The 15898-nt window shown below is 38.7% G+C and overlaps 1 protein-coding gene across 3 annotated transcripts; it reads left to right on the top strand.

Annotated features, from left to right (window-relative positions):
* Window positions 1-520: 520 nt before the first annotated feature.
* On the top strand, window positions 521-13179 carry LOC119498540 (transferrin receptor protein 1-like). 3 transcript variants are annotated; one of them, XM_037787492.1, is made up of 19 exons: window positions 521-615; window positions 875-1012; window positions 1110-1201; window positions 4628-4865; window positions 5437-5620; window positions 5759-5984; window positions 6077-6199; window positions 6353-6448; window positions 7266-7405; window positions 7505-7656; window positions 7760-7879; window positions 8072-8157; window positions 8276-8339; window positions 8442-8509; window positions 8625-8692; window positions 8862-8955; window positions 9259-9480; window positions 9761-9919; window positions 11350-13179. In XM_037787492.1, exons 4-19 carry the CDS (start codon window positions 4676-4678, stop codon window positions 11590-11592), a joined length of 2235 nt encoding a protein of 744 aa, XP_037643420.1. In that variant the 5' UTR covers window positions 521-615; window positions 875-1012; window positions 1110-1201; window positions 4628-4675; the 3' UTR covers window positions 11593-13179. The 3 variants fall into 3 exon arrangements, with proteins under 3 accessions (XP_037643420.1, XP_037643419.1, XP_037643421.1); XM_037787491.1 differs by having other exon boundaries at window positions 1110-1139; XM_037787493.1 differs by lacking the exons at window positions 521-615; window positions 875-1012; window positions 1110-1201 and adding an exon at window positions 3221-3777.
* The last annotated feature ends 2719 nt before the right edge of the window (window positions 13180-15898 follow it).

Here is a 15898-nt window from a genome sequence, read left to right on the forward strand (position 1 = left end):
ATTATATTTCCATATTTATTTATTACTTATATACTATTTTATTTATCCTCATATTTCCACATATATTTATTTACTTATATATTATTTTATTTATTCCCCATTATAATTCCCCATTTATTTATTTGCTTATATTCTTTATTCATCCTCATTATATTTCCACCTTTTTTATTTACTTATGTATTCTTTTATTTATTCCTCATTATATTTCCACATTTATTTACTTGTATATTCTTTTATTTATCCTCATTATATTTCCACATTCATTTTTTTATTTACTTATGTATTCTTCTATTTATTCCTCTATATTTACACATTTTTTTATTTACTTAGATATTCTGTTAGTTATTCCTTAATATATTTCAACATTTATTTATTTATATACTTATATATTCTTTTATTTATTCCTCATTATATTCTTTTATTTATTTTATTATTTATTCTTTAACAGACTTATTCTTTGTTATGGCACTATCAGGTTCGATGTTTGCTCCGGGTTGCAAAAAAACAGCCAACCAGGAGACGATTTGCCACTTGGCTTGAATTTTCTGTGTTGATCTCCAAAGGATTCTCTGTCCCAGCAGCGTTCATCAAAAGGACACCTTGAATAAAATGATGGTAAGTTGCTGCATTTTACCTTTTTTATTATTACATGTAAAGGCATCATTATATAGTTGACTTTTAGGTTTGGCTGCCCGAGGAAAGAATTCAGTTTACCTGTAAATGAAGTTAACATTAGACTGTTATTGTTTATGAGAGAATGATTTTACTGTAGCTGCTTTGATGGAAGCAAAAAGTGCAGATATTTCTCAAAACAATTTTAACTCAATGCTATTGTAAAGTTGTATGATTGTAAGATGTCATCTGATGTTTGTAGGTGAACCACTTTGGATGGACTTGGATGGTTATGAAGCTGTTAGATGGATGCAGAGAAGGTTCATGACCAGAAGCTGGTTTCAGAGATAAAGGGATCTGGGTTTGGGAGGGAAGTGGCCTTTGAATGGAAAAAAACACAGTAAGTTCTCATATTGGACACTAAAAATACACACTGCATCTTTCAATTTCCAATAGTTGGATAATTTATAATAATTGTTGCTTAATTGTCTTTGAAGGAGCCAAAAGAGGAAAACTTCAGATTGAAGGTGATGACTGAGGAGGAACTTCATGGGAGGCTGAACTGAGATCAACAAATCAAGCACCTGTTGTATGAGGGGCGGAAGTAACAATTAATTGATAAAAGTAAAAGTGATGAAAATGCATGCGAATTGAAAAAGTGATAAATTGTCAATTGATTTGATAAACTTGATTGATATTTTATTTTCAACAGTGTTGCTCTGATAATCAACTGTCCACAATTCATCATTCACAACACCCAACTGACATTTATCGTTTACAGCACGCAATTTTTGTTACTTCCGTCCAAAACGACTGATAGGGCAGAAGTAAAAATAATTGCGTGCTGTAAACGATAAATGTCAGTTGGGTGTTGTGAATGATGAACGGTTGAATGTTGATTATCAGATAAACACTGTTTCAAATAAAATATCAATCAAGTTTATCAAATCAATGCACAATTCATCACTATTTTTCAATTCACATACATTTTCATCACCTCAGCACTTTTACCAATTATTTTTTGTTACTTCCACCCCTCATACTGATGGAATTTTGCTTGTATTTATTTATCAATTAATGTTTATCACCTCACTATTTCACCACTGAACACCTTCATCTTTTCTTCAAGAATGAGAGAAACACCACTTTTGCACACTTTGGAAAATAGACAAAGACAGATTATTTGACAGAAGATATGTGGAATGTGAAGTTAGATGTGTTGAAGTTATGATGTGGTTGAAGTGTTACATTTGGTTGTGAATTCAGTCAGACTTACTGTAGCAGAGCTGTCTTCTAATCAGTATAACGGTGTCATGCAAACAATGTGTTTAATTACATGTTTTTGGCGTTGTAGATCAGAATCTGCTCATGAACCATGACGTCTGGTCTCGGTTTCTAATACTTGTGGTTGCCTGCTGGAATTCATATCAGTAGGCAAGATCTCCTGCTCTTACATTGACCCCTCACATCAGCACAGATTTGGTGATAGCTACTTCCACTTTTCACATGCTGTAGCTTGTAAAATGGATTGCCCTGTGTTTGAAGTGGATACGATCCAGTTTTCGTCTGAATATGACACGCTGTCGGTCTGTGGTGATAGTGGGAGTGCTCACATAAATACACATCATGGCAGTGATGGATCGTAGAGAGCTCTGTGGAATGAGCAGATTCTTGAGAACACCAAATGTGGTTTCTTGTTGAGGTATAATCTCCCAGCTTCCTGTGAGGTGATGTTGTGATGTCATCTAGTGGTCAGAGAGGCTTTATATTGTGCAGCCCACATGCCCTATGTTGTTATGTCGTCTTTTAATAAAAAACTTGAATTGTAAATAACTTTTTTGAAAATATTCTGGATAAGAGCGTCACCGTAATGCATCCAGTGTAGTGAGGTAAAGTGAGGTGCTAGATTTACCTGTGTCAAATACGGAAACATTCAATATACTGTAGCATATACATCTTTTAAGAAAAATGTTTTTCTCTTAGTTTTCTATAGCATTATTCTGTAATCTATTCTGTTCCGATTGCTGCTCAAAATCCAGCCCCGATCTTATTACATGCAGGATGTTCAATTAGTGACTAAACTAGTCGGATGAGGCTGACAGTCATGTGACATAAATGCAGTTAAACACATTTACTGTCGTGCTCTCCTCACTAAAGACTGATTTAGTGACGCACAGGCAGGCCACAAGTTTATGACTGGTACTGATTTTAAGATTTACATAAAGCGTCGACTCCATTGTTTATTTTTGGCTATTTGATGAGCTATAATATGTAGATTTTTACTTGTATTAAACAAGAACATTGCTAATTTGAGGGGCAGTTACTGACTTTCAGAGTCAAACATGACGCACACAAATCATTAGAAAGGGAGTAAACTTGATCATCATCAGGCACAGTTTGCGTTTGTTCAGGGGGCTCACTGAACCCCCTAGAAATGCATTTATAAATTTATTTATAATAATATAGAACTAATAATTTATTGTAATGATGAATAATATCGACCTTGTTGTGTCTTCATATTGACAGAGTAAGAAACCAACAAGATAAGAAGATAGATTTGTGGTATTTTTTATTTACTTATAGCCTAATAACATCGGATACTCTCTGTCCACACACTGTTATGCATATGCACTGTCTGTTATGCCACGTAAACAAACCACGTACATATCAGCTGTACGGTCAACATCAGACTAGAGACGTAACCACTTGAAAGATGGGAGAGTAGTACTTGTTACTAGTAGTACGTGTATTACTTATGGAAATAAGCAGACAACTAAATGAACTTACAGCCATTGCTTTATGACAGCTATCACAGAGAGTTCGAGGAGACTGAAAATGAGCACCACGCAGTCCTGGTTTCACCAATAGTGAACTACTTCCTGTCAGACTTTAAACTTAAATGGCAAAATAAACATTATTCAACATTTTAATTTTTTTTTTCCATTTTCCCTTACCTAGCACAACCCATTTATGATAAAGTTTGTCACAACAATTTTTTTAAATTACTTTTTTATTGAAATTAATATGTAGATATGTAGACATTAACGGAAACAGGGAGCAGTTCTCCATTTTCCTCTTGGCAGTTCTTCGAGGCAGAAGATCTGAGTAGTGCTCATTTTCAGTCATCTTCCATCCTTCTTTTTTAGTTCTCCAAAAGCAACTGCTGTAAGTTCATTTTGTTGCACACTTGTTCAGCATTCTATATCTATGCATATTATTTATTTAAGAGAGATTTGTGATTGTTATGATGAGGTTTCTAGATTGTCTGCCATGTGCTTAGGCCTACAAGCCTAATCACAATTTGTCAGAAACCATAGTACTTTTTTAATCGAGCGTAAAATGTTTTGATCTCTGTAACGCTCACACACCGACGGATATGTTAAATGTGCTACTTTGTTTAAAAAAATGACAGAGAAAGAAAAAGAGCTAGAAAGAGTGGGTGATCATGAAAGTGAAACGAAACAGAAACTGAGCTTTTACAGTAATTTATTGTGGGTATTTTACTACTTATTTTACTTTGAAAAATACAAATAAAACTCTAGTTGGTACAGTCATATATGTGATATAGATATTGCTATTTTAACAAAAGGATTCCTTCACTACGAAAAACCAACGAGCCCAACTGTAACTGTTAAAAAGGTGTCGACAAACTTATTTACTGTGGGGGCGTCTAGAAGTCAAGATGGTAAGTGGTCGTATTGTCCATTGGAGGGTCTTCCTGATTAATTAAAGTGCTAACAAAGCAACTCATGGAAAACATTAATAAAGGATTTTAGTAACAGTAGTTAAGTCATTAAAGCTACAACTTGTATACTCCGTTATTTAAAGTACTTATTAGGAAGTGATACCAAAAACTGTATTGCTGATGTTGGACATTTAAGGGGGAACCTGTACTTTCACATCCATAATACATCAGTCAAGTCATTATCGGACACAACCCCATTTGTCACATATGACCTTAGCTAAATAATAAACCATATTTTCTCCTCATACCGGCATCGTTCTGTCGTTACAGTTTAACGGGGAGCCCCACTCCTACACACGATTCAACTTGACCCAGAACATGGAAGGCGACAACAGCCAGGTGGAGATGAAGCTGTCGTCCGACATGGACGAGGAGGTCGGGGGAAACGGCGTGGGAGAAAACCTCAATCACAACTCCAACCGCAAACCCTACGTGGCTCAAAAGCTCGGATGCACGCCGAAGAACCTCTGCTTCATGGCCGCCGCCACCCTCCTCATCTTCATCATCGGTAAGATGATCATATGTTTATAATAAGATGTAACATTTTTTACAGTTCAACCAGGATGAAACTGAATTATTAATTAGATTTAAATTCTCAGAAAGAGGAACTGAATCATCAAGGACAACAAAACTGGTTTCACCTTAAGTCTCATGTGGGGAAGGTCATCATATCTGCTTTTTATCATCTGAAAACACACTGCTCAAGTGTGACCGTGTCCTTCTCTGAGCAACACAGAGAAACCAAGACAAGCTTTTATATCTAAAAGTCAGGCTTTGGCATGTAGTGGTAGATTCAATGTAATTCACTGGACGTGAAAAGTATACATACTGTACAGTACTGTCATCAGTTGGTGGTGTAGTATTTCAAAATGCTGACTGTTTGGTTGAGGCTGTAACTTGATGCCTTTAGTCTGTTCTTGTATGCCCTTCTCTCTGTCGGTGCCATTGTTCCTCTCTGTCCCTGATTGTTCCTCTCTGTCCCTGATTGTTCCTCTCTGTCCCTGATTGTTCCTCTCTGTCCCTGATTGTTCCTCTCTGTCCCTGATTGTTCCTCATTTGAAACCGTTGCTTCTGTACAGGCTACTTGATCGGCTACCTTGTTCATCAAAAGAAGGATGTGACTCCCATCTGTGCAGCCTCCGTGGCCACTTTTGAAGAAGCAGATGCCATCGAGACCGGTGCCGCCCCCCTCATGGACTGGGACGATGTCAAAAAGCTCCTCGCTCAGAAACTCACCGCAGCCAAATTTGAACCGGTCTTCAGGTAAACATAAAACCCCCACACACACAGCTTGTAGAATCTGCTGCGAAGCAAAATGTCTATTCATAGATTTTAAAAGTGAGTCATTGGTTTTTGTCTCTCTTTTCTTTCCCCCTCATGTTTTATTTCCTCCTCTCCTAGTGAGTTTTCCAGTGCCAACCACCGGGCTGGTTCTCCAGGTGACGAGGCTCTGGCGATCAAGGTGATCAAGAAATTCCATGAGTACGGCATGAAATCCTGGACCAATGAGCACTTTGTTAAGGTTGACGACCCCCCAGCTTCTGGCTCCAACAGTTTTGTTTTCAAGAGCGGGAGGGAGGAACGTCCAGAGGGCTTCCTGTCCTACAGCGCCAATGGAACAGTAACGGTAATCTATAAGATAAATGAAGTAGAGATTTTTGTATTATTATGAAGTAGAGAAAAATACAGTATCTTATTAATTATTTTTTTTTCTCCCAGGGTGCCGTCTTGTATGCATATTACGGGCGGGAAGATGACTTCACGTTTCTGCGGGACAAGAGCATCAACCTGAACGGCAGGGTCATGCTGGTCAGAGCTGGTAGGATCAGCTTTGCCGAGAAGGTGGGTGCTTATATTAAGAAATTCAGTATAACTTTTAATATAACAGTAAACTTTCTTCTTCTTTTTTTTCTCTCCTCACTCTAAAGTACATGATTCTTGTACGAATTCGTATAATAATTTCCATGACTCCTCTTTTGTTCTTTTTGCTTACAGGTCGCCAATGCTGCCAAAACGGGTGCCTCTGCTGTGCTGATCTACGCGGACCCCGACGAGTACTCTATTGGAGCAAACACTCAGCTCTTTGGACATGTGAGTGAGGACAGTTTAGAAGATGAAACCCACTGGAGAGACATATATTACATATGTAGTTTGTTTAGTGTACTGATGATATTACATCGAACAACTTTAAAGGCACCCATTGGTGCCATGGAGCCATGTATTGACGGTGGTTCCCTGTTTTGTTTGTATTTTGCCGATGGTCTCACATTAGTCCATTAGTGATGGATCTAATGTAGCAAGAAAGGTAGCAACTGCGCAAGCAAAAAGCGGAGTAGGGGAAGACTGCTTGTTATTGGGTGCATCCCAAGTCTCTTAATTGCATCCACGTTTTCCTCAGAGGAGATCATGCGAGGAGAGAGGAAACGAGGAAATATGTAGTTAGAGAAATGAGACGTCCTTTCCTCTGAAGCTTTACATGAAGCAACGTCTGTTTTATGATGACGGTGGCAGCTGATCACAGTTTGATCAGCTGTCAGTTGGTTGTAAAGACTTTTAAAATATTTTTAAAAAAAAATCATCATAAGTAGAGCCTACCATTAATGGTAAGCCAGAGGGGGGAACTAAGCCTTAAAACTAATATTTAAAAGGATTATTTGATTTCTAATGAGAGTAATCTTGGGTATAAGAGCTTAGAAGTCAATGTGTAAATTGTCTGTAAAGTATTTTTCATATAATTTTCTTAATTTAAAATGTAGAAGTTTGAGGGTAAGGCTCCAGGCTGCTGGGAAGATAACTCAGGAATACAAAAGCATTCAAAATGTCACAGTCAAATCATAGCTGTGGGCAAACTAAAACCTGTTTTTTAAAAACTGTTTACATTTAACCGTCTTCTGTCCGTGTGCCACAGGTCCACCTGGGTTCAGGGGATCCCTACACCCCAGGCTTCCCCTCCTTCAACCACACCCAGTTTCCCCCCGTCCAGTCTTCGGGCCTGCCGAAAATCTTGGCTCAGACCATCACAGCAGCCATGGCTACCAGCATTCTGAGGTACAGCTCACATACGCTGCGGAAACGACGCACTAAATATTCCTCTCGCACTGTGACTGTCTGCTCCAGCTGCTAACATGTATCGTCTGCATCCTACAGGCAGCTCGGGGGTCAGAATATGCCGGTGCAGTGGGGAGGCCCCAACAAACTGGGAGAGGAGAGCGACGTTATCACCGTGTCGGTCAACAACGTTCTTGCCGAGAAAAAGATCAATAATATCTTCGGGGTCATCAAAGGCTTTGTGGATGCAGGTACAATGAGGTTTAACAACTGAGAGATACTGCGATCAGGAAGTCGGTGTACTGAAAAAGAATATGGGTGATGAATGGTTTTTTTCTTTTTTTTAAATTGTAGATCGATATGTGGTTATCGGCGCCCAGAGGGATGCCTGGGGTGCAGGTTTTGCCGCGTCGACCGTCGGCACCAGCGTCCTTGTTGAGCTGGCACGTTCCATCTCAGATATGGTGAAGAACGGTAAGTCTCAGTGGCAGCTGATGGGTAGTTTTTAATGTCAGATTTTGACTAAAATGATATTGATGGATTTGATCTACACTTCATATCAGATCGTACATAAGTCATCGAGCAGCTGAAGAAAGTGGTCCGAGGATATGCTTTGTCAAAATCTGAGTATTTTCTGTTAATGTGCATTCGTCGTCTCCTCGACAGACGGATTCAAGCCGAGGAGAAGCATCGTGTTTGCCAGCTGGAGTGCCGGAGAATATGGGAGTGTTGGCGCCACCGAGTGGCTGGAGGTGAGAATCGCACAATTCATTTTGTACTAAAGGTTTTCCCAAGTGCAATTTTCTTGATCAGCAGTTTTGGTGTTAGTACTCCTTCCTTAATTTTGTTTTTTTGTTTTTCCATATTCAGGGTTATGTTACCTCTCTGAGCATGAAAGCCTTCTCCTACATCAACCTGGATGGAGTTGTAACAGGTATTTACTTCTACGCTATTAAATATTTAACAGCTTCCTGTGCCTACAATATGACAGTACATGTGATTTTCAGAATGACTGAGTGTAAGTTGTCTTTTCCAGGTCCCAAAGGATTTAAAGTGGCAGCCAGTCCCTTGATGCACAGCCTGATCCAGAGCACTATGAACGAGGTAAACCCACAGCTGGAAGCACATTTAATACAAGCCTGTAGTATTGTCATTAGAGAAATAATATCATCAATTTATTTGTGAATGTTCAGTTTATATAATATACGTATCTCCTCAGGTGAACTCCCCAAACAAGGCTGGGACTCTCTCTTCTCAATTTGCGAGGGGCAACTGGGAGACATCTGTGTAAGTTTGACCAGGCCGTTTGGTCCAATCACATCCATAGTGTGTCTCATCAGTGTTTATACATCTCCATGACATCCAAGCTGTTCTCAGTAGTATCACATCCACAGCTGGAATGTATAGGTTAACCGTCATTCTCATGTTTGGCTAATGTTCACTAACTATTTTCCAGGTTGGAGCCTCTGAAGATGGATAATGCTGCGTATCCTTTCCTCGCCTTTTCTGGCATTCCCTCGGTCTCATTTGGATTCACCTCTGGTACCTCGGTAAGTCATCCCGTCGTACTATAAGTTAAATTAAATATTTTTTGAGTGTTAATTGATTTCCAATAATCAATATTTACTTACGTTTGTATAAAGCAGCATATTTGCCCACTCCCATGTTGATAAGAGTGTTAAATACTTGACAAATCTCCCTTTAATGTACATTTTGAACAGATCAAAAATGTGTGATTAATTTGCAATTAACTATGGACAAGCATGTGATTGTGTTATAATATTTTAATTGATTGACAGCCCTAATTTTATTTCTAACTGTAATTCTTAACACATCTTGCTTTTCCCTCTCAGGACTACAAGTACTTTGGCACAATGCTGGACACCCGGGAGAATCTGAACTTGGTGACGGGCAACCAGGTTCCTCAGCTGGCTGAAATAACGACCCGGTTCGCGGGTCACATGGCGCTGAGGCTGGTCCACGATCACCTGCTGCGGATGGACGTGATGAAGTACTACAAGGTTATAAGCATGCAAGTGGGGAAGATCAACGTGAAAGTCAACGCTGTTCAGAGGGTGAGTGTCCCGTTGTCTTCTTGCTGACTTGGCTTGAGCTTGTAGGGTTGTTACTGCAAAGAGCTGCATGCAAGAGATGGTTAATCAATGAATTGTGTATATTTAACTCCGCATTGAAATTCAAGCTTTCAGTTCCTTTTTTAAATTCATTTTGTTACTGTTTTTCCTCTATTTGCTGCTGTGATTATGCAACCCAAATGTGCCTAGAAGATGCACATCCATTTAGTTTTGTTTATTCCAAACACTAAATGACCCCCGTGGATGCTCCGTGTGCTTCCAGATGCAGCCCCAGCTGTTGCCCAAGGCCCTGTCAATGCAGTGGTTGATCTTTGCCACCAGCTCCTACAGCCGCGCCTCCAGCAGGCTGATGGCAGACATCCAGAACTGCGACCTGGAGGACATCGAGATGTGCCGTATCATTAATGACCGCATAATGACGGTAAGACCTGGACTAGATACGTGCAAAAACAAAGTTATTGCTGCATATTCTGTGGGTATGCCCTCCGGTTCAACTCTCAACATGCCTTAATTGTGGGGTATCTTGAGGAATAAATAATCTTCTGTTTTTTTCCTTAAAACCAGTTTTCTTAATCGGTGGCAGAAAATATGTGTTCATGTAGGACACCCAATGCTTATAGTAAGACAAAGTTGGAACCGTTTTGGGTATTTCACAGGAAACATTTGTGTGTTTTGTCCTTGTCCTTTGTCCTTTGTCCTTTTGATATCAACCCGATACTGACTCAGATAGCTGGATTGAGTATCGGTGACAACGGGGCTGATCTATTGAGTTCTAAGTTTATATACTATATACATTTTATACTGGGATTTTAATTTTGACCAATCTGTTGCTGAATTAAAAAGTTTTACACTTTTGTAATTCTAATAATTGTAGTTCCTGTTCATTTTAAGATTTTTTTTTACTAAGTTGCTGGAGTACGATTTATTATTTTAATAAAAAATAACAATTAATTGTAATTAAAAAAAAAAATTTATTTAAAAAATATATATATATATATTTGTTACATTTTGATTTACAAAGTTAAGAAAGCAATGTTTAAGTCAGGCCTAATGTTTCCTTACTCACAAATGAATGACTTAAGTCACTTCCACACAGTGAGGCATACAGTTTATTAATTAAACACTGGTATCGGATCGGTACTCGGTATCACCGATACCCAAAGCCCAGGTATCGCTATGCTATCGGGACGGAAAAAGTAGGATTGGTGCATCCCTAAGGTGGGGGAAGAAATCGATACAGCATAGTATTGCGATATTTTGCGTGGCAATATTGCCAGGTAACTGTCAACCTCTTAACAATCTGATTATAGTAGGCTCAGATACTGGTATCATATGAAACTAGGAAATGTCATGTTAGCTTGTCTGGAAGAACGCTAAATAACGCTCCAAAAAACTGGCATGGCCATTTTCAAAGGGGTCCCTTGACCTCTGACCTCAAAATATGAGAATGAAAACTCTGAGATGAACAGAGTGAAAACTGTATCTTATTAGATGAAACAGATGTTGACAAACTGCATCATTTGCAGTTGAAAAGAGGTAATACATTTGCAATATATCTTATCGCAGTACTCCTCATATCACAAAATCGCAATAAGATCTTGGGGCCTTGGTGATTCCCACCCCTACTAATTATGACAATGTCACACAAACGTTTAATAGGATAAAATGATGAAGTGATGATATTTTGGACAGACATGGAGGTAAACTGCAACCCGTGGCGGAGGCATACAACCGCAAGGCGGTAATTCTAGTTTTAGACTGGATGTAATTCAACAGTCACCTCATCTTATTCATCAAAGCAAAACAACAATCCAGTGACTGGACCATTTTTCTCTCCTCATGTTGCCATAGGTGGAAAGGAACTTCCTGTCGCTCTATGTGTCTCCACAAGAGAGCCCTTTCCGCCACATCCTGCTGGGCTCCGGACCTCACACCCTCAAGGCTGTGTCCAACCACCTGGACGCCCTCAGGACCGACGACTCCAAAGCAGACGCCGACCTGTTCCGCAAGCAGTTCGCCCTGGCGACCTGGACCATTCAGGGCTGTGCCAACTCACTAGCAGGGGACATCTGGTCTTTGGATAATGAAATGTAAAAAGTTAATTCACCCCCCTCCTCCTGCTTTGTTCATGATTTGACCCTCTCATCACAACCGGAGTGAAAACCAGTAGGCTGTGATCATTAACCAACAGATGCACAGCTTTTTAATTTAATTTAGTGGAGCCGTTACTGAACGGATACCAATATCACAGTCATCCCCTACAACATTTGAGTGATGAGCTCATCTTCCATCTTTCTGAAATTCTCCATAAAGCCAAACATTAATGATACAAATGTACTTAAGCCTTAAAGCCTTAACAAAAATAAACTTTAGAGGGTCATTTTCTTTTTCTCCATTTTGGAAAGAAAAATTCTTCAATAACTTTAACATGTGGCATTTAATTACCACATTCTGAATACTTTGGTGCTACCTTCAAATAGCCATGTTATGTGGCAGTACTACTTAAAATGATGTTACCCTCATGAATGAGTTGAATGTAGTGAAACTGAGGCTTCTTCAGCACAGTATCATCAGGTCACAATCACAGGACAGGCTGTGTTTGCCAGCTCAGAGACGAATGAAACGCAAAAAAGGCCAGTATGATATTATAAGCTAACGACTTTCCATCTGTTTACCATAATTATTACAAATCAAATCTGCTGGTATTTTTCCACTGGTGCTGTAGCCTCGCGTTCAAACCTGAGCTGGTTCGTATTGGTAGCTATAATTACATACTGTGCTGAAATCTGCTACTCAACTCAGAGATTCAGAAGGTGCTGAAAAAGGACCGAAGATTATTAACCATAATGACGCATTCACACCAAGCGCGGAGCGAACTTTTCACGTGACACGATTCCATAGAAAGTCAAAGCAAAATGTGTCATTCACGTATTCGTAAAAATGTGTGTGACGCTGTGTCGTGAAAGCCTATCAGCGCTGAGATTTTCCCATGATTTACTGATGTAGTTGAATCAGAGATGGAGGACAAACTTATTGTGGCCGTTTGCAGGCACCAAGAGCTACGATAGCACCTCATATTTTTACAGAGACGGGACGAAACTCTATGTCTATTAGGGCTGTGTTATAGCACGAATCTGGCAATACAATACGTTCATTATACAGGGGTTACGATTCAATATACTGCGATATGTTTAATTAATTAAATGACAGCCTAATCTGTTTATTTTGGGTAGCGACGTGTGGCTTGCTAGATAGGCGACAGTCAGTGCAATGACACTGTATGTGAATACAGCATGGTGAAATTCACAGAGCCCCGCCGGCGTTTTTTCCGACATGTCTGGGACTTCCGCAACATGTACAAAGCATCAACAGTGGTTATTTCTTCCATGGTTGATGGTGGAAATAGCAGAAAGAGAAGTTGATGTTGGTATCTATGGAGACGAGCCCCTTCTCCTCTCCGGCGCGTCTAGAACGAGTAACGCGAATGAACACGAATGATCCCGGCGGTCCAACTCATGCGAGTAAAGCGAGGCGAAAATTCGCTTGGTGTGAATGCGACATAATACAGTTGTGTTGCACGTAGAAATAGATTTTTGGGACAATCAGCTGGCATCGTTTAACACTCGTGCAGCATTGATCTTTTTAAGAGAAGTCCTAATTACATGCAACAATTTAAAAAAAGAAAAAATGTTTCCAACCACGTGGCACTGAAACAGAAACCGTACGTCTATTTATTGTGTTATTTATTTATCAGTGGCAGGGTTCACTATAAATAGTTTTTTTTTATTGCCTTTTATAAAAAAACATAGTGTATAATTATCAGGAGCAGTGCCTTCCATAATTATGACAGTTATACTGTCGAAATGACAAAAGCAGCATCTGCTTAAAAGGAAGTGTACATGTTGACCGACGGACAGGACTGAACACTGAACCATCAGGAACTTCTCAGAAAACAGCACAACTCTTTTAAACTGACACTGGATTGGTCTTTTTTTTTAAGGCAAGGCCAGCTCATACATCACACCTCTCTGTCTGTCAGTACCGGTCCCTTGGTCACATGTACACCTCTCAAAACATTATCGGGAGCAGTGTCTTCCATAATGTGGAAAAAACTAGAAGAAGGTAGTTTTTGCCTACCAGTGTGTGTCCGTATCGGAGGCAGTGCCCTCCATATTTCACTGTAGGAGTGGATGTTTTTATTATCGGGAACAGTGTTTCCCATAATGTGTACATATTCAATGCATCGCTACACAATGCAACAATGTTGTCCGCATCTTTAGATCCCATCTGTCATGTTTCAACGCTTATGTAGTTTTAATTTCAGCTCTTTATGAAAACGTCTGTCTCATTAGTAAGGTAAAGAAGCTGTCTTTACAGTGTTCTGGGTTTCTTTAGTGAGTCTCATTTCAATCAAATGCTGGTAATGTGTTTTTCTTCGGGCTTTATGATATGGAACTGATATGGAAAGCCTTTTTGCTTTAAAGAAAGAAAAATGTTACAAACATGTTTGGGACCCCCGGTTAACAGCAGTGAGGTCCACTAATTCCAGAAAAGATCAACTCAACAACAAAATGGATTTTTGTTTTTGATGATTCAGTCAGTCGGTGTGAAAGTACATTCTACCTTTCTATTTTGATGTGTTCATTCATTGTTGTTAAGAGATTTCTTTGTGCCTTTTTTTTGTTTGTTTGTTTCATGACTGCATAGAGCTGAGTTTCTACATACAGTACTTAAAGAGGTTTTTGGAGGATGTATATTTGGCTTGTTTTGTTTAGTTTTGACATTTCTGCATTTCTTTTTTCCCCCTGTTGTCTGCTAGAATCAAATGTTACTGGTTTTAAATGCCTGTTATGCTACTACACATTGAGATAAAGTCACAGGAAGAATGAAAATTGTGAAAAATTGAAAGTACAAAATCAATGTAAATGGGATTTAAAAATTACTCAGTGAATGTTACAGTAGTTAATGTGCTCCTCCTTTAGCTAAATCTGGTCATTTAGTTTCCTTTTTTTTTTTAATGAAATCCACCCGGCCTCAGCAGAAAAACCTGAAGTTGAATTGTTTTAGATCAGTCATTTAAAAATGATCTATTAACCGTTCATACGTTCATAGTTTGAATGCTTGAACTGATCTGCTGGGCTATAATGAGGCATGTTCTGGAAGTTACATTTTCTAATATTGGTGTCTTGCTGAGGACGCAGACGATTTGGCAAATTTGGTCTTTCAAAATTCTGACAACGTGGATGAAGAATGCGTTTGGGAATTGTTAAAATAACAATGCATTTTGTTTTTCTCAAACTGTATACGGATTTGCTTTGCTTCACATTTTTTGTTGCTGCAATAAACAATCACATCAAAACTGTTGACTCCATGGTATGAACATTAGATCAAATGATCTGTATCTACAGAGTTCATTTTGAGACTTCTACAGTTACATAGAGCTATACATATAGTTTGAATGTGTCACTATGATAGGTCTTAACTTTGTTTTATATAGAACAATCTGAATGATGTGTTCACTTAGAATAATTTAGTCATGCACATGTTCTGAAAAAGTCTCTTGGCGTGAGCTGTAAACAACTCGTGTCCACGGTGAAATTCCTGCAGTTCAACTTACAATGAACAATCCCCTGTCAGAAATGCATTGAATAGAGATTATCAATGCAAAAAACACAATTCTGAACGACATGAAATTTGTCAGACAAATTTAAATCAAAGGGCCACTGATGCACCATGGATGGATAGGTGTTAAACACGGGCAAAAAAGTCCTTTGGTCATGCAAAGTTTGTGTGTTTTGTATGATTTATTTATTCAAAAAAGCAAACCAAGAACAAAGAAATCATGGCTGTCGCTGCCTCTCTTGTTCTGGTAAAAAAAGCATAGGCCCACCCAGGTGCATGCTGGTCCTATACCTGTCTACCTCCCAATTCACAAACAAAACAAAAATACTAATTTACGCAAAAATTAAATATACTAAACAAGATAATAATAAAACTAAACAAATCACTAGTAAAATAAAACTATAAACATCCAATCTAAATAAAACAAACATCTAGAATAATATAACAATACTGGTTATTAGTAAAACTTTACTTATTAGTTAAACAACAACTAAACACTAACAACAAATAAATAGCTCCAACACATTATCTTTAGACAAATATCTGCATTACATTGGAGCCTTACTGCGGCATAAGTTTTTTTTTAGATGTAATTTTAAATATGCTTAAATAGGTTATTAAATATATCAGAAATGATCGTTCAAAGCAGAGCATTTCTGTGTCTCTTAAGCACACTGATTCCTGTCCAACCCATAAAGAAGACCCTATTATTAAAGGAGCTGGCACAATCCACCCCATCCAGAAAAAACTAGTTGTTGTGATACTGTTTGACCAGATG

The sequence above is a fragment of the Sebastes umbrosus genome, chromosome 12 (genome assembly GCF_015220745.1).
Source record: "Sebastes umbrosus isolate fSebUmb1 chromosome 12, fSebUmb1.pri, whole genome shotgun sequence".
In the NCBI taxonomy this organism is placed as follows: domain Eukaryota; kingdom Metazoa; phylum Chordata; class Actinopteri; order Perciformes; family Sebastidae; genus Sebastes; species Sebastes umbrosus.